The sequence below is a fragment of the Stegodyphus dumicola genome, chromosome X2 (assembly GCF_044657685.1).
Source record: "Stegodyphus dumicola isolate Sdum_Otavi_A_Nest chromosome X2, ASM4465768v1".
Lineage (NCBI taxonomy): Eukaryota > Metazoa > Arthropoda > Arachnida > Araneae > Eresidae > Stegodyphus > Stegodyphus dumicola.
In genome coordinates, this window is record NC_140781.1 from 132,040,146 (window position 1) to 132,061,171 (window position 21,026).

Below are 21,026 nucleotides of genomic sequence, written 5' to 3' on the forward strand. Positions count from 1 at the left end.
TAAAGATAATTTCGTAATTTCACTTCAGTAAAAGCTTTTACTGAAATTTCTCGTTTACTGTGCTATACATTCAAGAGAGCACATCAAGCTAACAGCTGTTTATTAATGTTTATGTAATTAATTGTTAAATACAAGTTTCTAATTAATTAAAATAAACATTTTAAGATCTTTTTTATATTTTTCGATATGAGCATCATAACAGCTGTAATCTTCAAAAACTAATCAAAATTCGAAAGACAAAGTGATTTGAAAGACAAGTTTTATTTCAGGTTAATTTTACTTATATCACAGAAAAACAAACACATCAGTCTTGCAAGGATTATTTTCTATAACTGATCATTCACAGTTTCTTTTCATAAGGCAGTGTATGATTAATTTTCTTTCTGTTACTAAGCAGCATTTGCAAATCCTACTTTACCGTTACCATAATCAAATTCTGTGTAGAAACGACCGATGAAAACATCTCCCAAAATCCACAATGGTCCCATAGGCTTTGGTACATCTAATCCCATAAATCCACTGAGGCAAATAGTCTGTCCTAACTGTGAAACCTGAAAGAAATAATTTTCAATATTTATTCATTGATGACAGTTTGCATTCTTTTGTACTTACAACGATGTTGTCTATTGAAACATACTATTTTATGAAATCTTGGAAACAGATTTAATGAATCTAAGGCATACAAGAAATTATGTACGTGAAAGTCTTTTGACTCTGTAATTCAGGATCATGGCTTTGGTTATAAACTCGTATCTTGATGGTTAAAAATGTAATTCAATTTATCTTAACTTACATTTCAGTCAATTTTGAAGACCTGCATGATCTGTCATTTGTTGGTGATTGCAAATGAAAAAATTAGCTAATTTATATACTGGATTTTTTGCATTAGTGAGTATGCAATGCCAAACGAAATAAACTCTTAAATTTGAAGCAGATAAAAGAGTTCGAAAGTAAATGTGAAGTTTTCATAATAATCTACATAGAAATACTCCTCATGCAATCCCTTAACATCAAAACCCTTTCACTAAACGATAATTTACTTTTATTTAAGCACAAATGCAAAACTTTCGCTGTACAATTTGTATACGCCCTCTGAATATGATTCTCGATTTTTATATAAAATATGTTGCTCAATTCTTGTCAAACTAGAGTCGAAAATGCTAAGTTTGATTTTTTTATAACAAGTACAAAATTTTCCTGACCAAACGTATAGGCACCGAAGGAAGGTGAAAAAAGTTAGATTTTCTAATTTTTATAAAACTGATATTTAGTTAATTTTAAAATGCCAAAGCATGAATCTTTTAAAACATTCTTATAATTGGAAGTATATGTCTATGACCAACGGTTGAAATAAAGGCTGGGTAAGAACTTTAATGGACAAGGATGAGTGCATATAGTAGCGAGCGATTCAGCTAAACTTGTAAACGTCTGGGAGAGATAGGTTGCCCAAAAGCAAATCAGAATCATACAGTATGCAGAGTCAGAAACGCCATCGCATGAGCAGATTTAGTTATTCGGCTGAGAGCCTGCTTATGTGTTATATCAGGATACCTTCCTTTATAAACCATTCGCGGAGGCAATAACATTCTTTGATAACTTTTTTTGTGCTTACAGATAAAAAGACTAGAGTTAGAACCACCGCTAAAAGCGATGAGAATAAAGTCCAAAGTTCGTCAGGAATTTTCCAAAATGTATCTGATCCCGTGTCAAGCCTATGAGTTGCAAGGTCTTTCAAATCACTATATGATTAATTTCTACTGAAGATCATAAGCAAGAACATTTAAGTTCAATTGCTTTTAATCGCTTTGCAACAGAATTACTTCCGCTTCTTTCTGCTAGGAAATCTCAGAATCTACGCTGCTTTGATAGTATTAGATCTTCGTTTATAGAAATCGTATAAAAATTCTGTAAAGCAAATGCATCCTTTGGTCCAAAAAACACCAATAAAGCAAATTTAAATTCTTTGATAAAATATTTCTTTCGCGACTGAGTAAAACATTTGGACAAAAATGAAATTAAAGGGAAAACATTTTTTTTACTCATTGGCAAGTAATTGCACTCTATATCGTGGAAATATTGGAGAAATTTTAAATCTATGAAAACTGTTTTTCTCTCGTCAGACGTTGCCTCCTTCTTATAACTTGGAGTTCAGGTGGAAATTCAAAACTTCCGCAGGCATTGTAGAAAACGTGCAGTGAATAAAATTTTAATTGAACCATGAACTAAAAAGGCTAATATAAATATGTGAATTCCTCCCCAAGTTATAAAACTTGGTGGACTTATTGTGAAACATTTATCAATGAAAACGTTCAATCGTTAGGGAAAATTGATAATCCCTTCAGTAATTTCTTGACAAAGATCAAGCAGTATAAATCATTTTTGGCCCCACTAATACCCAAGGAAAATGAAAAACGTTTTCAAAACACAAGAATATTCACGAATTTAATAATACCTTTAATAATAATATTGCAACTGATAAAAATATTCATTGTATAAAGTTGGAAAATAAAGGACAAAAAAGAAACATAAAATGTAACTGACTGAATAAAGAAACCTTGCGTCTCCCCCCCCCCCAGTGCCATGTTATGTTATGATAGACAGTAATAAAATCTCACTCTTTTAATATAAAAGGTTAGTTTTGTTATTACTTAACTCAAATTAGAGTACTTGGATTACGAGTGCAAGCTAGCTTCATTTTACATTAACAAAAACTGCTACAACATTTACTATTTCTGTATTTACTTCATTCAAAATTTCAAGCATGGAATTATTTCTCTAATTTCTTCATTCAAAATTTACTGTATGAATTACAAACGCAAGTTATTTATATTTTATAATTGTGTAAAAGTCAATGATTCCAAACTAAACATCACTTGTATTTATTCATAATAAAAATATTTTATTTTAATTCGGAAAGTGGAAATAATTCCTTACCACATTTAATAAATTGCTATTACTTTCACGCAAATTATATGTCATCTTAATTTACGTAGCTTTAAATAAGTTTTTGCTCATTAAATCACAAAATATAACTTATCATCTGACAAAAGATGCATATAATAATAATCTTTCAAGAAACTAGACTTACTGAATTTTACAGCATATATTAAAACTACAGTACGCTTACCTGAATAACATAGTCTTTTCCTTCCAATTCAAATTTCTTACCGGAGATGGTAAAAGTTATTTTAGGAAGCTTCGGAATGAGTTTACAATCCACGACATACTGAAATGCAAAAGCAAAGATCGTCATATTGTCATACGGATATTTTATATAATTTAGTTACGAATATTCACAAAAAAAATTATTAAATTTTTACATTCTTTTCCTTCTTTCTTCATTTAAAATGTGAAACTTTGATTTTCGAATTAAGAAGGAAATATTTCTTACTTCTCCCTGAGTAAGAGGTGTAGCTCCAATTTCGTTGTTGAGTTTCTCAATTTCAGAAACAGGGCCGACGATTAGGGAAGTGCCAGTGTCTGCAATGGCTTCGCAACCGCCAGCGCAATACACACCAGTTTTACCATTAAGAGACACTCTGCAATATGTAAGTAAAAACTATTAGCTGTCATTGCAAAGCAATTATCGCAAAATACATCTTTCTTGAATTGCAATGTTTTAGTCATCAGTGAAACCACGTAAAGAACTTACAATAAGGTAATTTCATATTTGAGATTATTTAACTGAGGTATGAGATTTCCGTTGATAAGTTCAAATAATGTGTTGTCAAGGCAACCAATAAATTTTATTTTCATTGAAGCACAGTATTTTCGATAAAGAGTTGATTTGCAACCATCAGAATAGTCATGCAACCCTCAGGATTGGGCGACTAACTAAATTAAAACCACCTTAGATTTGAGAATCCTACTACAGAATTTTTAACTTTTCTTTAGTTCGCAAACTGTTTAAAAAATTTTTACTTATGTAATTGTAATTAAAAATATAACTAGACGATTTCCAGCTGTAAAATGTACTGTTTTTAATTCTTAATCTTTTTCTTCCTAAGGCGTAACACGTTTCTAATCTTCAGGAAGAGATTTAAGGAATCAGGGAAGTAAGGGATGAATGTCAAATTCGAAATTTTATAGTAATAAACGTAGTACAATTTCACTATTTTTAATAGTTCTTTTGCTTCATTTTGTATTTATACTACAACTAATTTATACAAATGTAAATTTTAAACTGTGAAAAATAGTGAAGGAAAAGCTAACACTACAACTTCGACAATGTAAGAAATTAGTGAGAAAATTTTTATATATATATTTCTTCGATAACTCCCCAAAGGGTATATCTATAGTAATATTTTAACGTTATGATTCCAATTAAAAAGCACGTAATAATTTAACGTTATGAGCAACAGTTTACTTGAGGATCTTAGAAAAATGATAATGCAGATGTTAAGAATTCAGGTGAACAATACGAGTTCAAAACTATTCGTACAGCTGTAAATTTGTATAAATAATTATTGTATATTTAGATATGTAGCATATAGTTTAATCTTGTTGAAGAGTAGAAAACTCAATTTACATTGCAATTTGCCTGCATTATAATCATTCCATTAGAAATGAAGTTATCCCGTTTAAGGGATTTCGTAACCTTTAGATAAAACTCGGCAGCACTTTCGTCACACGTTTCATAATGTATCCAAAATGATGGTTTCTGACATATTCTAAAACTTCCAGTTTAGTCAGCATCTGAACTTGAATTTGAAATCTTCGATAACCTCATAGAGTCTCGAATCTTTAGCTAACATAAACTAATGAGCTCTCAAAAGACTACATAAAGAATTATCCTCAGATCTTACACAACAGAAAAAGTCAGAAGACGAGTGTAAATGACCCATTATTTAACACATATAGCTGAACAGAGGGCCCCACTTGGGTTTACATAAAACCACCACTTCTGGCTTAATTCAAACAAAAAATTTTAAACTTAAAATAAAATGTAATTAAACTAGCCTAACGGCTTACGTGATAATTTAACACTCAGAAAGGCTCTGACTCGTAGAAGTCGGCGGAAACAAGCTTGATGATTAGAAGAACTCAACATCACAGAATCAAATCGCTAGTGCTTCAAAGTAACAAAGGGGGCCTTCAACTAGGCATAACACATTCTGAAATCTCCAACCAAAAGCTTCGCTTAAATAGCCCTTTTTTTTTACCTTAATTTGAATACACGCGTGGCATCTGATTAGCACGCTGGCAGGAAAGCGTAGGTGAAAACGAGACTGAAAGGAAAGTTGCTTTAACTAAAAATTTAATTGTTAGTCAAATTTATTAAATTCTCACAACCTCGATTACTAAGTGTATTAAGTGCGAGTTCAGTTTATATTCAGTTATGTGTTTTCATTTTATGAGTAAGTAACGTAAGTGGGGAAAACACATCCAAACAGGTGGAAGATCAGCTGCAAAAGTATTCAAAATATTCAAATACATCTTCTTTTCGCCAAGAACGGACATAATTTGAAAAAAAAAAAAAAAAGAACTGATAACTCCCAGTAAACTAAATTATGTCCTTTTTAGTCAAAGCAAACAAAACGAAGAAGAAAAAAATTACATATCGCTTCATAATAGGCTTAAATTATTGCGCCTCTTTTGACAGAACATCTTCAAAATTTCCTATACTTTAAGTTTGTTTTCTTTTGTGATATAAAAAATTTTGAAATTTCATATATGTTACTGTGATGCTAGCTTATTTTGTTAACTGAAAAGGCACTTTACAAATAAACAACAGAAAATTGGACGCGAATCAAATACATTCAAAATTTTCTTCCCGTAACCGATAATGACTCTGATCTTATTCTCCAAATTCTGTTGTTAATTACAATCAAGCCATTGTGTAAACGCTGTAATTGAGAGTAATTATTAAGGACTCCAATGATTTATTTTTAACGAGCCTTTTTAAATTGCCTTTGAACTCGTAGAGTTTGATTTTCAAAAGGCGTTTTCCGATGTATATCGCAGACAGGTGTATCCGCGATACCTTCTAGGATGGCATAACTATGTCACTCTACTGTCTCGTTGTTGTTCTGGTCTACAGAATGCTGTTGGCGTACTTGGTTAGGGAAATCATTTTTGCACACGAAAGCCTAAAGCTGGTGCATTTCATTTCCAATAAAACTGCATGTACTTTTGCATAAATTGCAAAAACAGATACGCACATGTATGTGCCTCGTAAATGGGTGTTTGTGCTTACAGAAGAATTTTTCTAAAGTACGTAATCATTTGGTGATTTATATTAACCATGTCAGAGGAAAACGTAGCTTATATTCCAGTATGTGTGCAGTTTAGCAGTCAGCCTAGTATCATAATGAAAATATTTTTCGTTTGTAAATGAGGCTTAAATCTCTATATAAAGTTTTATGTCATTGGTTTTTAAAATATGAATGAGGTAAATCAGTCAAATATCTTGCAATAGAAAATGATAATTTTATTTCTTGAAACAAATTGTTTCAAAAAAGTAATTGACATTCATAGAAGTTTCTAAGGATGGCCGATTAGGATCTGTTTTTTGAAATGCAGTCTAAGAAATTACAGTATGTAGTATCATTTTTAAACCAAATTATTATTTTCTTCTTACCTAAATAAATGTCTTATTTTATAATTCAGAGAAAAATTCTACCAACTGAATACTCAAATGAAAATGAATGGCACAATTATTTTCAAAATGCGTATGAGTAATAAACACATGTCCTTATCTGATAAAGAACAAACACCTCTTTAGTTTCCAGAAAAATCTATTTCATAAGAAAAAGATAACTTTTTAACTACAAAATGAAATGTTCTCTGATTGGGTAACAATGAGTTTGGCGAAAGAATCTCAATTATCGATGCAAAAGAAAAATCTTGTAACTATTTTTACAACATATTGCTCTGACGTACAGATTGTGAAAATTCATTTAAATGCAATTCTTACAAGAGATGCTTTTTAGATATCCATAATTCAGACATTTTACAAAATTCATATTGATACAAACCCATCCATACGGAACTGCCAATATCCCTTCTTGTCTACGGGAACGTAGGTGAAGTTACCTTTGTAGTGCTTGGGATCACTGCCACCAAAAATAATTTCGCCTCCAGGTGTTCCACTGGGATTCCTAATTTAAAATTTTCAAGAATTATAGCAATTCGTATACACATACAACACTGTGAATTGAAACAACAAGTAATTTCTGATTCCTGTATATTTCATTAATAACAGAAAGATGCTAAGTGTTAACGATCACCGATTTTCTTCTCTATTGTTAGCATTTAAAAATATATACTGATACATATTATGCGTCTAAATGTTTAAGTCTCTTTTTGTTTGTTTTTTGTTTGTTTTGATAAATACTAGCACTTTATGGTATACGAAAGCCTTTGCTTCACGTCATTAATTTATCTATCAATTGACATGCACTAAACGAATATGAGTATATATATATAAAGGGGGTGAATAATTATAATTTATTCATCGGTCAACTTAAATTTAGGCAAAAAAATGTGTAACATTCATATTAGGATAAAACCTAATTCTTAAATTTTAATTCCTACCTCAGCATTTTATTCATGTGTTATTGAGCTGTTATCACGAAATTTTTCCTGTGTTAGGAACTTTAATTCGCTTGATCAAGATTTCAATGGAATGTAAAGTTATGATCCATATTAAAATCAGCATCGCGAAAAAGCTCCTCAACAAGCTAAGTGTGACTGAAACCCAACTCAAATTCTTTTAAACATAACTTCACATACTCTAAGTAAGAATACCTTTTTTCTTCTAAATGAGCCTCATGTTTCTTGATTCGTCCACTCTCTTTGCTACTAAATGAGCCTCATGTTTCTTGACTCATTCACTCTCTTTGCTACTAAATATCATAAGAAACGGGATTTTTACAACTTATCAAAATCTGGTACGACGCGTAACCTGTATATTACGTTAAAAAAAATCAAACCGTTCAAAATATGAATTCCAGAACCTTATATAACATTCAAATTAAGAAAAAATTTAATGTTTTTTACAGAAAAAATTACGATTACATTTTTACAAACGTACTCGCTTGCGCAGTATTTTTTGATGCAAGAGTTATATTTGCCCCCTTACCTATTTTAACAATATTTATAGATTTAAAAAAAGTTTATCGCAGCGGTTTGGCAGCAAAACACATCTGTTTAACTGGTTAATTCTTCACGTAAGGCGAGAAATAATATCAGTTTACTTAACCACATTAACTAATTATCACGCATATCGAATTCGCACTAATCCAGTTTTCCTGTATTTATTTCATATGTGTATATTATTGCAGATTTTATGTCTTCTACATTTCTTTAAACTTATGTATACATGTTTTATACCTTTTAATATAGTCTATGAATTAAGGCTTAAATAAAACTTGGCAAAATTTCTAAAAAATATTAAATAAATTAAGAAAAGACAGAAATTAGAATTTAAATGTTAACTTTTTATTTAGAGCATTACGTTTTATTCCTTATACTATGTCACTGTGAATTTTCTCCTTCACCATGTTATCTTACTATTATTTGCTTGTTATCTTATGTCAGATTCGTTCTCGAGCTGTTTGAGCAGTGCTAGCGATAAAGAAAATTTTTCCTTGGTAAGTTATTTTCAGGAGTTTCAGCATTTTGAAATACTGTGAAAAATGCTCTTAATTTTTAATCATATATTAAATGAAGTCTCTCCAATTCTCAAAAATCTAATATATCGATATAAAATTGTGCAAATCCTCTTTAGAAGATTACAGTCGAATCCCACTATAACGAACTTCAAGGGACTGAAGATTTAGTTTTCTATATCCGGTGGCTCACTATATTATTCGATCTGATAAGAAAATCAAAATGAATCACAGCACTAGATAGTGGAGAATTAATTGATATACCTCACAGAAAGAGTGATTAACACTTTTTCATCTCCCAAAATTTTGTATGTTAATAGTAACTTTAATTAAAAAAAAACTTAATTACAATTATTATTACTGCAATCACTAAATTTCTTTAATTTCTTTCCCGTTTATTTTTCAGTTTCCCACATATTAATAATTTCAGATAAAAAATAACTTTGCATAAATGTCCTGGTTTAGACCAGTCCCTCAAATTACAGATTTCTATCTAAAATTCACATTTTCAATTATTATTAAACATCAGCCTTGAATAGGGAGCTGTCTCACAGCTCAGTCAAAGAACCACTTCAAGCTCTTTGTCTCGATGGATCAATGGTTCTTTAGTTCAATGTGTGACGCATGAAGATCTCCTAAGATATGTTTAATATCTGTCCTAGTTTTCCAAGAATTGCGTACTACATCTGCCACACCTAGTCTTTTATTTTGAGCAGAGAGAAAGGTGGAGGTGAAGTTAAAAGAAAAGTTACTTAAAGATGTTTTTCGTTACTCTAGTTCTAGTTAGGTTTCATTATTCTGCTTCTGGACTGATTTTGCCCTTCTCATGTTTCTGTTTAGGGCTACATGCATCTAAATCCCGTAAGTATGACGGAGAACAGAATTCCTATTCCTCCGAAGTTTTTGCTTTAATCGGGTGTTATTCTACAGACTAGCATTTCGATTGGAACTAAGACATAGGATGGTCTGCAAACAGGCATTTTACCACGGAAATATGTAGAACTGTCTTCACCCAAAAAGCTCGAATATACTTGCGCAGGAAGATGAGATGCGAATTTGACTGCAATAGCCAGGTCTGCAGACGCTGAATAGTTTCATTCGAGTCATGTATACATTTCATAGTCATGTATACATTTCATAGAATTGGCATGAAAGTTTTACATAACCATACAAAACAATATTATTTTTAGAAGTTTATGAAAAATACCTGTTGAGATAAAAGGAGAAAACAGGTGATTCAACCACTTTCTCTTTGAGCATATTGTCAAATACTGGCACAACTTGGTCAACAGCTATCGTACTGAAGCCCAGTCCGAGGATTCCATCAAATTTTGCAGCAACGAAAGTCAGACCGGGTTCAGTTACTGCTTCACCGAATGTTTGATCTTGAACCTAAAATCAAATACATTTATTTTATTTTACCAGCCTTGTCAGAATCTTGATTTAGATCAGTGGCGGTAAGAATTTTTTTTCTAAAGGCAGATTTACATTTACATTTATTATTTTTCATAATACTCGAAACCTGCACATTATTTCAAAAATGAAATTAGTATGTTTTTATTTAAATGGTAATATGTAATTTAACTTAAATAACACTCACCTTTTTTGCGTTCATTTATTAGATGAAAAACGCATTTTATAAGGATTATTATTCTGTTAAACTTCCTATCAAGTAATCAAGATCTTTGGGCCCTATAATTTAATTTCTCAGAACCTTGTGGTTTTGAGTGTATGTGTTCTACTCGTAAAGCTTTTCTATAAGCCCACGTCTGTACTTTGATTTTAAGGATCAGTGTTACGAAATTACTGATCCTGTGGTACTTTGTTTACAATATTTTCACCCACCAAAAGGTTTATTAGCCATTTTAGTAAAATTTTAGTAAAATAAATAAATAAATATTAATTGGAACTCTTGATTCACATTATGGCGCAGTTGCTTACCCCGCAGTACTTTGCATGTTAATTTAATAATGCTAGATGATATCGAGGTACAGTTCGATGCTTCTCCTTGAACACAAAATTGAAGTTAGTATTTGAATCACTAGCGACTATTATTTTGGAAGACGGCGTAACTAGAAAAACTTTGAAAATATCTTACGAACTACTACTTCCTGTTAATTCTGCTGGCGGTTGTTCAGAAAATGTATCTATGTTTTGTTAATGTCGCTAATTAACTAAGATATATTGAATCAAAGTAGAATTATACTGGATTAACATTTAACATTTCTATTCATCGTCATTTCCTTCAGTTAAAGACAATAAAATCACATCGCCCAAGAAACGAATCTAAATTGTTTTATATGTGAACCTGAAATTAGAAAAGAAAAGGGAAATTAAATACACCTCTAATTAAAAGTCACTCATTTTTATTCTAACAGAAAACTAAAAAAAAAATTAATTCTCAAATTTTCATTAAGCTCTCGGTTAAAATCTATTCCTCATATTTACAAGTTTATATATATATATATATATATATATATATACGAGATGTGACACAAAAGAAAACAAGACTAAGTGTGTAGCTTGAAAACAGGATAGAGTTGGCAACAACTGTTTGGGTGAAATCATGCCACTCATCTCCTCTATCCATGCGACGAGTTTCGACTTAGCCGACCACGCCAGTGGGGAGTACTGCATCATTGAATGTACACGTGCAACTGCACTCTGCCGGAAAAATGTCTAATGTAAAAACCGAACAGCAAATCAACATCAAGTTTCTTGTGAAACTTAAGAAATCATGGGACAATGTAGAAGACGATTAACGTGCTGGGCGCCCTGTCAAGATTGAATGGGTTCCCAGTGGTCAGATTGTTAATCAACACTACGACAATGAAGTATTAAAAAGACTTCATGAAAAAATTAGGAGAAAAAAGGCCACAGCTGTGGAGTGATGGATGGCTGTTGCAACCGCTCACACGGCCCTATCTGTCAAGCAGTTTCTGACCAGCAAAAACATTACTGTGAAGGGGCATCGTCCTTATTCACATGATTTGGCTCCATACGACTTTTTTTTTTATTTCCTAAAGTTAAATCTTACTTAAAGGGAACCCTTTACCACAACTGAAGAGGTCACAGGCAAAAACGGAGAATCTCCTGAAGGGCCTTCCAGAAGATTCGTTCCAGAACTGTTGGTAGCAATGGCAGCACCAAATGCAGAAGTGTGTGAATGCTGAAAGCAACTACTTTGAAGGTGATGATGTCATGGAAAACTGATTCTGTAAGTACAATGATTTATTGGACCAGTCTTTTTTTTCACACCTTGTACGTATATGTCTAAACAGTTTTAATTAATATAAAGCATAACATTTTTCAAAAACAGTTTTCAATTTTCCGAAAATAGTATTCCAGGATTTTTATTCAGTATTGTTTATTTCCTTACTTCTTCCAAAGAGCATAATATCAGATTATTTACGCAGTACGTAAAGTAATTATTTTATTTATAAAAACTATAAACATATTTTCCACAAAAAAAAGTGTTTTATTCTTTCTTTTCATATAGGCAATCCGTTTTGGTCTCTTTCCCTCTTTCTAAGTTTTCAAATTTTCAAGTTTCAGTTTTTCGTTAGTATTTATAATAATTTTAATTTGGAATATGAAGAAAATATGCATATTATAAGACATGTATCTCTTATTATAAGTAATACATGTATCTCTTATTATAAGATATATATCTCATGTACATGTATCTCTTGTGCAGTATTCTGACTGCAAAAAGAAGGCTTCATTTAAGAAGCAAATCCAGAAAGAAATATCAGGTTTCAAATTTTTTGTAATTTTAGTCGCTCTGTTCATTTCTTGGATCTGGGAAATCCAAGACACGTTCCTTGTCATTTTTTAATTTTTAAGAGAGTGAGAGAAAAAGGAAAGATTATTACCTTTACTCCGCCAATTTGAACTGTGTCTGTACTCAAGAACCCTGTCATGCTTCCGCTTCCATACTTGATTTCCAAACTGGTTCCATTGGGTTTGTATGTGCTAGATTTGCTGCTGTCGTATTTGTTGTGAAGTACTGAAAATACAAATACAATAATGACTATGTACGCAAATAAGTAAATAAAGATCAATGCTCTTCCACGAGGATTAGCATAGCACTGATATTCTAAAATTAACCGAAATACTTGGTCACTATGACCTAAATCGAGTAAAGGGAGGTGGCTAATAAACATTACATATCAGAAAATCTGAAAGCCAGTACAAATTAATAAGACAACGTAACAAATAGTAAGTATAGCACTAGGAAAGAGTTTACCACAATCAAAATACACCAAATACAGATACTGTGTACACAGACTGCAGCTATTGAAAATATCTTCCAAAATACTGTGATAAACATTTTCTCTGAAATGGAGGCTTTTCTAATTTCGTTCATTGTACCTGTAACTGTTTTCACAACATCCATAATCAAGAATTCACCGACAGTTTTCTTGATTTCACTTAGAACTTTGAATATTTCAGCAAAGGCAGCAGAAATGCTATTAGAACTGTATTGAAGTTTCTTTTTTTATACCTTGGCTTCTCACAGTTACTCTAGAATTTGCTGGTTTCTCCATCGATAATGGTATTTTTCGAAATTTTGAGAGCAGAGTCGACTTCTTGCGGGAGAGTCTGTTTACCAAAGTACAAAGGCCTGTCCGCGTGTTAAGGCTTAACCCTCTACCCTGTGCTTCTGAGTTTGTTGCTATGGATATCAGGAATTTTTTCGGGAGATTTTACTCTTGATTTTAGTAAGATTTTTTTTAATATTTTTAAAAATTTGTTGCATATGTCTTTTCACAGATACAGCAAGTCAGCTTCGAAGTCCATTATACCTGGCAATCTCAATTCTTGTGTGGTAGCGCACACTTCTTGCATCTCGGGATGAATTTGCAGCCGTCCGTTTAAAAATATTAAAAATTGCGGCACCGGGCCACACTATCTTTGAACTCATGCGCTTCCAGAGAAAGAGCAAAACATGAAAGATTTTTAATATCATATATGCACTTCGCTCCAGGTTCATTCATTAATTGTACCTGGAACAGAGGCATTGTTACTCTTGTCTTAAATCTGATCATGGACACTACCTTAATTATATTAAATCTCTCCGAAACCAAATTTTTGTTTTTTACTTCAATAGCAGAGCAATCAGTGAGTATACTTCTGAGAACCACATTAATTGGTTTAGCCGCCTTGGAATGAGCCATATGATGCTACACATTGCCATTTGTGAAATACTGAACGATCAACCAGAGATCATTGATACTGATTGAAAATATTTTCAAAAATTTGGCAGCGTTATTAGATTTAGTTTCCACCCGAAGTTTCTTAACCTATTCGTTTGAGCTTCAGTGGTGTAATCACCATAATGGGCTTGATCCTACGTGTTTGAACTTCAACATTTTGTGGAGTACTGCTGTGGTTCATAACATTATTTCCATCAATCATTATTAATATTATTAAGCACATCCAATTTGTAATTAACATCAACATGAAAGAAATTTTTTATGATCATACTAGAGCGAGCGGTCTTCATAGGACAAGCAAATCCATCCAGGCTCGTAGTTCTGACGTCTGGCCACGTTTTCTGATTTACTTTCTTAACATTGTCATCAAAATTACTGGGGAAAATTATCAGAACTTTTCAACATTTATAACATTCCTAACAACATCAGAGAGCAAGGTATTGTCAGAACCAGAAGCTTTAGATTTACTAATTTTATTAAAACCAACATTAACATTACCTGTACTATATTATCAGAAACGGCGCTAATATTAGATTTAATCACATTAACATCATCAACAATAGATTTGCTATGCTGCAAGATATATTTTAATTTTATAACAGTTATTTTAATTTAGTTAACCTTTCCTATCGTTCCTTGTTTCAACTTACAATGAGTAAGAAGTAGCCGTTAAGGAAGGTTCAACTTACTTCGAGAGAGAGAGCTAGGAATCCTGAGTAGCGTGTGTTTGTTTGCCTTCGGGCTAAGTCTTCCTAGAAGCGGTTACGCTCGGCCGTATATTACATGCCTTTTGATATTCGCCGGCTAGTTTAAACTAAGGGCCAACTACGTTAGATTTGTGTTAGCTTCGGCTAAATCTCTTAAATAAATATAGTTAGTTTTTATTTCTTATTTTTGAGTTTAAGCCCAAGTGGAGGCTTTGTTGTAAACCCGAAGAAAGGGGCCGACTGTTCATCTTCTTTTGAGTAAAATAAAGGGTAGTTAACCCTTCTTGAGTTTACGATTCCTATTACTAACTAAGCGATAAGTTGCTTAACAGTTCACTAGGCTCCTCCACATTTACTTTAGTAGAATAAGAATGAGAAACTCTAGAATGTGCCCTTAAAAAATTCGCACTTAACTTTTCAGACTGTTGTCTTTCGCATTCCACTTCTTAATTTGTACCTCAAACATTATATAGAGAAGATTCACATAGCCTTTAAGAGTAACCTTAAGATAATTTTCTGCGGCGTCCATAAGATTTTTCTTGAAACCCAGAGAGTTCTTGTTGAAATGAAATTGGTCGATTTCTTTTCTTAGATCATAAATTCTGTAATACTTCCTCTATACTCTTCGGAGTCATTTCAAAATTCAATCCAGCTACCGAAATGTCATCATTACTGTCCGAAATTATTTTACAATCATTGCTTGCCATTTCGCACAGGTAATCCAATACAAAAAAATTGTCATCGAAAAACACAATGGAAGATAACGAACACGTGTTTACAGAAGCTCCTGTGCACCCATCCTTCGGCGGCACCAATCTACGGCGTCCAGTCATCGAACCAAATAAAAAAAAATCATGACATGTATTCATTAATAAACAAAGAAATAAGCGCATACATCGTAAGACTAAAATTGCGCACCCTATGCTGAGGATGTACTGGGTTCGCCAATCGCCTTCTAACTGAAATTTAATATGCCAATGTACAGTGTTGTTTGCAAATGCTATTACACAAATGTAACATTTTTAACAATTAAACGACAATGCAAGTTCGGCACAGCAGTAGTTTTTTTACATTTTAAAATAAAATGATGAACTAATTTAGCATTTTAAAATATGATTAAAAAGCTGCTTATGGATTTTACAATATTAATTAAATACGAAATGTGCATATGATATAGAAAAGAATATTTTAATAATTGAGAATATAATCACTGCTTATAAAGTGATTATTAGTATTTTATGAAATATTTACTTACAACAAGCGATGTTTGTCCACTTGCACTTCTTAGATGGCACCCATAAGTTAGACGATCCAGTGTCAAATACTACATTGAACTTTTGAGGTGGTGTGCCAATGAAAATTTCGCCGTAGTACTGAGCCTAGTCAAATGTAGAAACATCATATTTATAACCGTATAAAACATGCTCTTTTGTTCAAAAAATGTTATTTGCGCATTAAAACTTTTCCAATTCCATGACAGTTCTAAAGAACTAGCCATGAGGATCAAGATTATGCATAAGCACACTTTTGAAAGCATTCAAATTTTAATAAGTTGTATTTGAGAGTTTTCTCTTCACAGTTCGTAATTTAGACCTTTGCCTTTTCCTTTTGCATAACTTTTTTTCTAATAATTTTTATTCACAATGTCTAAAATTTTATTGTGATCATTGGTTATATAACATGTAAACACAGAACTGAGTCCTCTCACATGCATTTAACAAAAGCAAATTTTTCCGCGTCATCTATATAAAACTCTTAATTGAAGCCCATTAATTAGTCAATTATCCCTATCTGCTGAAGACAGAATCCTTTTACGGGCGTTTCATCATCTAGCAAATTCACTGCTCTTTTCAACAAATCATATATTTATATAGAGGTCACAGAACTCCAGTACATTTCGCTAAATTCTGTATAATTCATTGCAGTCTTCTTATAGCAGTGTCTGAGAGTTTCAACAATTAACTCCTGTGTTAATTTCATAAACAAACCATATTTATGAGAGAAGATTACAAAAATAACTAAAAATTACATAACATTCGAATGAACAGATGATTACTTATAACTGTTCTATTACGTAAATTTTTGTACACTCAGTTCATAATTTTATTCCTTACATATTTAATTTTGATGTCTTTAAGCATTTTAGCAAAAAGATTAGTTAATCTTAAGTAAAAGATTAATTAATTTAAATAGCAAAATGACACAGATATAAATAGAAGTTTTAAAACTCACATTACAGACTGACCAGAAATTATTACTGTAACTTACTCTTTCAATTTCGCTACCATTTCAGACTCCTGTAAATCCCAGACATCGAAATCTATGATTTAGTGGATTTCCAGCAAATTTAATACTTGAATTGTTAAAAATTATACTCCATGCTGTTCTTGAATGTGATACTCCAAAAATATCATTGTCCCCTCGAATATAGAGAAATCTCCAAATTTTTAACTCATTTTCAACGCTTCAAATGAAGAATTTTAAATCAGCTAACTCCATAAATGAGGCATGTCAAACTCGCGACCCATTTCTCTGCTGCCTTTAGTACGTTTTCTACCGCCCTCCCTTCACTTCAAGAAGATAACAAAGCTATGTACGTAATTTTAATATATTAATAAAATTTTGAATTTCACCGAACATCTAGACGTATACATAACCTTCAGTACTAAAAAGGACTCTTGAGAAAATTTCTTTACATACTTTCTCAACCGACGATACAAAAGTGTTTGCCCATTTACAGATGGTATTAATAGGAACTCGGCACGGCTCTATTCTTTCTGCATTTTTTTTTTCTTTTTTTCCCTTTTTAATGGCTTTTTTGTTTCGTGCAGCCCGCATTATTGTATACTGATGACTATTTGGCCTACTTAAGACACTCAGTTTGACATGTTTGCTTAAAATAAGAAGAGCGATTTTTAACTAGAACAGGCTTGATACTCAATCACTAACTCGTTTCATATATTTTTATCGAGTGTTTTATAATTAGAGTGTTAAGTATTTCTCCCGCCTTCCTAGCGTGCTTTCGTGGTGTAGTGGTTCTGCACGCTGGGCCGGTATTCCAGAGGTCTGTGGTTCGATTACCGGCGAAAGCGATTGCTCACTTTTCATCTTGCCTGCTTCAAAAAATATCTAAAGTCTCTACAGTGGCATCTGAACTAAAAGGGTGTTGGTTGATGATTCTCCTCACTCAGGACTTGGCGATTGGAGCCCCTAAAACCCCCAGTCGCCCTTTAAAAGGGGAAGTATTTCTCCCACCTTCTTCGCATGCCTTCGTGGTGTAGAGATCAGCACACTGAGCCGGTATTTCTGACCTCCATGGTTCGCTTCCCGGCGAAGGCGATTGTCATCTTTCATCTTTCCTGCTTCAAAAAGTACATAATGTCTCTACAGTGGCGCCCGAACTAAAAGGGTGCTGGTTGATGATTCTCCTCACCCAGGATTTGGCGATTGGGTACCCTAAAAAAAAAAACCCCGGTCGCCCTTTAAAGGGGGAGTACATAAAGTATTTCTCCCACCTTCTTGACATACCTTCGTGGTGTAGAGATCAGCACACTAAGCCGGTATTTCTGAGGTCTATGGTTCGCTTCGCGGCGAAGGTGATTGCTCATTTTTCATCTTGCCTGCTTCCAAAAAATACCTAATGTCTCTACAAGAGAATCAGATTTTAATACTATTTGGTACTTGACCCTTTATTTAATATTTGACTAGTATCTCTAGTTAAATGTTTGACTCCTATCTCTAGTTAAATGTTTGACTACTATCTCTATTTGAATGTTTGACTACTATCTTTATATCTGAAAAATATATTTTTATCGAGTATTTGATAATTATAGAATGAGATTTTAGTATTATTTGATATTTGACCCTTTATTTACTGTTTGACTACTATCACTAGTTTTGCTAAATTATTCGTATTATACAACTTATCAAATGTTATTATTGCTCTTCACATCCTAAATATTCATTCTAAAAGTCATAGTTTCAATTTAAGGTTTGATTTTTCATATAAAAATAGCTAATATCACTAACTCATAACCTCTTTGCACAAAGTATGAGTAAATGTCTATTAGTGTTCATACATTCATTCACATTAAGAAAAAAATTTAAATGCATGCATCAGTTCACAGAAATTAAAAATGGAACTGTTACTCACATCTAAGTAATTAGAAAGCGGCTCTGGAATAGGGCTTTTTCCAAAAATAGGTCTTCTAGGAAGAGCAACTTCTATTGGGGTTCCAACCTCATGAAGCCTGTGTCTAACAGGTTTCATGTGCTTGAGAGGAATTCTAAATATAAATTTTAAAATTAATATGCATTTCATAAAATTTTGAATTTTAAACGACTAAAATGAAAGTAACTACTCAGAATTAAATAAAATTCAACTACAGTCATCTGAATTTAAATAACTAATATCGATTCTCGGGTATTTTTAGTTCGAATGTTTAAAATACTACTTTAGGACGGTTCATTTATGCTGTAGGAACGAAATATTCTGATCACAATTAATATACTAGGGAATATTTTGTGCTGGAGTCATTATTACTCCTGTCATGCTCAGTCTTGAAGTGCACGATGTATTAATCTCTCCACTTTGTGTACAAATTCCAGTAAGTGATTATAAATTCGAAAGTACATTAGAAAAATTCGAGATTATGCATGTTCCTTGCAAATCAGATGTTACACATGATCCACAAATATCTAAAAAAGAAAAAGAGAAACTTTCGCAGTCTGCTCTGATATAATAATACTCAGTTAATTAGGGCAGTATTAAATATTTCTGTTTTTCTATTTTTCCCAACTTTTTCCGAAGTAAGCGAAAGCCTGTTTGACAATCTCCTTCCTTGCCTTGCTTTGATTAAATAAGCATCACAGCTTGCGAAAATTTAGGCTTTTGCAAAGTCAAATATACAATCTATTTTCACGATGTGAAATGAAATATAAAATTACTTGGTGCTGTGAAAGATCACATTAGGACCATTTTCGATAATAGTTCCTCAGTATCTTAAATTTAATTCTTCTGCACTTATCTTAAAAGTATAAAATTTTACAAGTATATTCGTATTTAATTGCCGTTCAGGAAACATGTTAGAGAATGCAAAAATTTTATAGTAATCAGTCTTTAAAATAGAAAGCTATTAAAGATTTCGAAATACTGAAATGAGAAATTTAAGGCATCAAATTTAATTTGAAACTTTCAACAAATATGTATGCACTCAAAATTTGAAAACAATAAGCTCACCTAAGAAGTCTGTCAGCAGCAGACAAACTTAAGAGAGTGAATAAAAAAACTCCGGCAAAGAACTTCATGTTGATAGATATGTCTATACTCTATCTAGGAGGTGTATCACGATGCACACTCCTTTTATAACAGACTTTCTAATCAGCAAAATGCTGAAAATATCACGTGAGGACATTTGCAATTTATCACATGAAAGACAAATTCTGAATGATTAGATAGAGTCTATTATGCACTATGTTAGAATAAAAGTCACTTCTCTAGCCTATCCAATCAAGAGTGTTTTTGTCACTTATTCTCTCTTTCTATCTCTCTCTCCCTCTCTTTTTTTTTTTTTTTAATTTTTTGATTCGTAATCGATACGTAGGAAATAGCGCAAGAGATCATACAGGCTCAAAGACTAAATGCAGTCTAATCAGCTCTAAATAAAATTTAATCTATTTAGAGCTGATTAGACTTACGTGAATAAATATCTTAAAGAATCTTTCCATTCCATTAACATTTTACCTGCAGATGTGGCTAATAGGAAATCCATGTAAAAAATATTTACATTGCTTATTATTCAAAATCTCCGTAATAAATTAAATAGATTTCTCAGTAACTGTGTAGGTGGAAATGAACTTTATAAAACGTTTTTCAACCAAAATAAACAATATTATTTATTGCACGTTTACATATGTGAGCACTTCTCATTTGTTTTTAACTTTTTAACGAAGGAGCCCCCCAAAAAGTAAATAATTAATTAAAAAGTGTTCAAAATAAATTTATTCGGTAATGACATTCATGATTACATTTCAAATGTGTAGTAGAAATAAATTCCTTAATGAAAAGATGTGTATGATCTAGAAATCTAGATATAAGTGTTCCTAGATTAGAACATGTCTAAAAAATGCTAAATAACACATTTTTTTCTCATAATTACATTTTTTTCGTGTTTATTGGAGTAGAAAGAATTCAAAATTTTCTCGAATCTAAAGCCGAATTCTTAATAGCTCTCGAATCTTTTGAATCCCAAACTTCTGGAATCATTCTTATAAGAATAAGATTAAGAAAAAAAAAGGGAGGCAAATTTTATACGTGATATTAAAAGTTTTAGTTAATGCAAATTCTGAAAATCTACCTTTTATGGAAACTTCCCAGACGGGAAAGTGGTTAATGACTATGAGTGAGTGACCCGAAGGGCCAGGGCTCAAGTTCCGGAGAACAACACATGGATGTAAAATGCTTGTCCTTTCATAGGAAGTAACGGTGG

At 32.2% G+C, this 21,026-nt stretch overlaps 1 protein-coding gene across 1 annotated transcript; it reads right to left on the reverse strand.

Moving 5' to 3' along the window:
- Positions 1–242: 242 nt before the first annotated feature.
- On the reverse strand, positions 243–19,933 carry LOC118194858 (lysosomal aspartic protease-like). Its single transcript, XM_035366069.2, has 9 exons — positions 19,778–19,933; positions 18,692–18,824; positions 15,794–15,917; positions 12,488–12,621; positions 9,820–10,004; positions 6,978–7,100; positions 3,392–3,539; positions 3,128–3,226; positions 243–551 (listed from the first exon to the last, which is right to left on the reverse strand). The coding sequence occupies exons 1-9, from the start codon at positions 19,843–19,845 to the stop codon at positions 390–392; spliced, it is 1,176 nt and encodes a 391-aa protein (XP_035221960.1). The 5' UTR covers positions 19,846–19,933; the 3' UTR covers positions 243–389.
- Between the last annotated feature and the right edge of the window lie 1,093 nt (positions 19,934–21,026).

Bases quoted from the DNA above. Each gene is read 5' to 3' on its own strand.
- LOC118194858 (XM_035366069.2), bottom strand. From the start codon at position 19,845: ATGAAGTTCTTTGCCGGAGTTTTTTTATTCACTCTCTTAAGTTTGTCT. The intron at 15,918-18,691 runs GTGAGTAACAGT...ACATTTGACTAG, and splicing joins CGCTTTCTAATTACTTAGAT to GCTCAGTACTACGGCGAAAT. The intron at 3,227-3,391 runs GTAAGAAATATT...TTTGCATTTCAG, and splicing joins CACCTCTTACTCAGGGAGAA to TATGTCGTGGATTGTAAACT.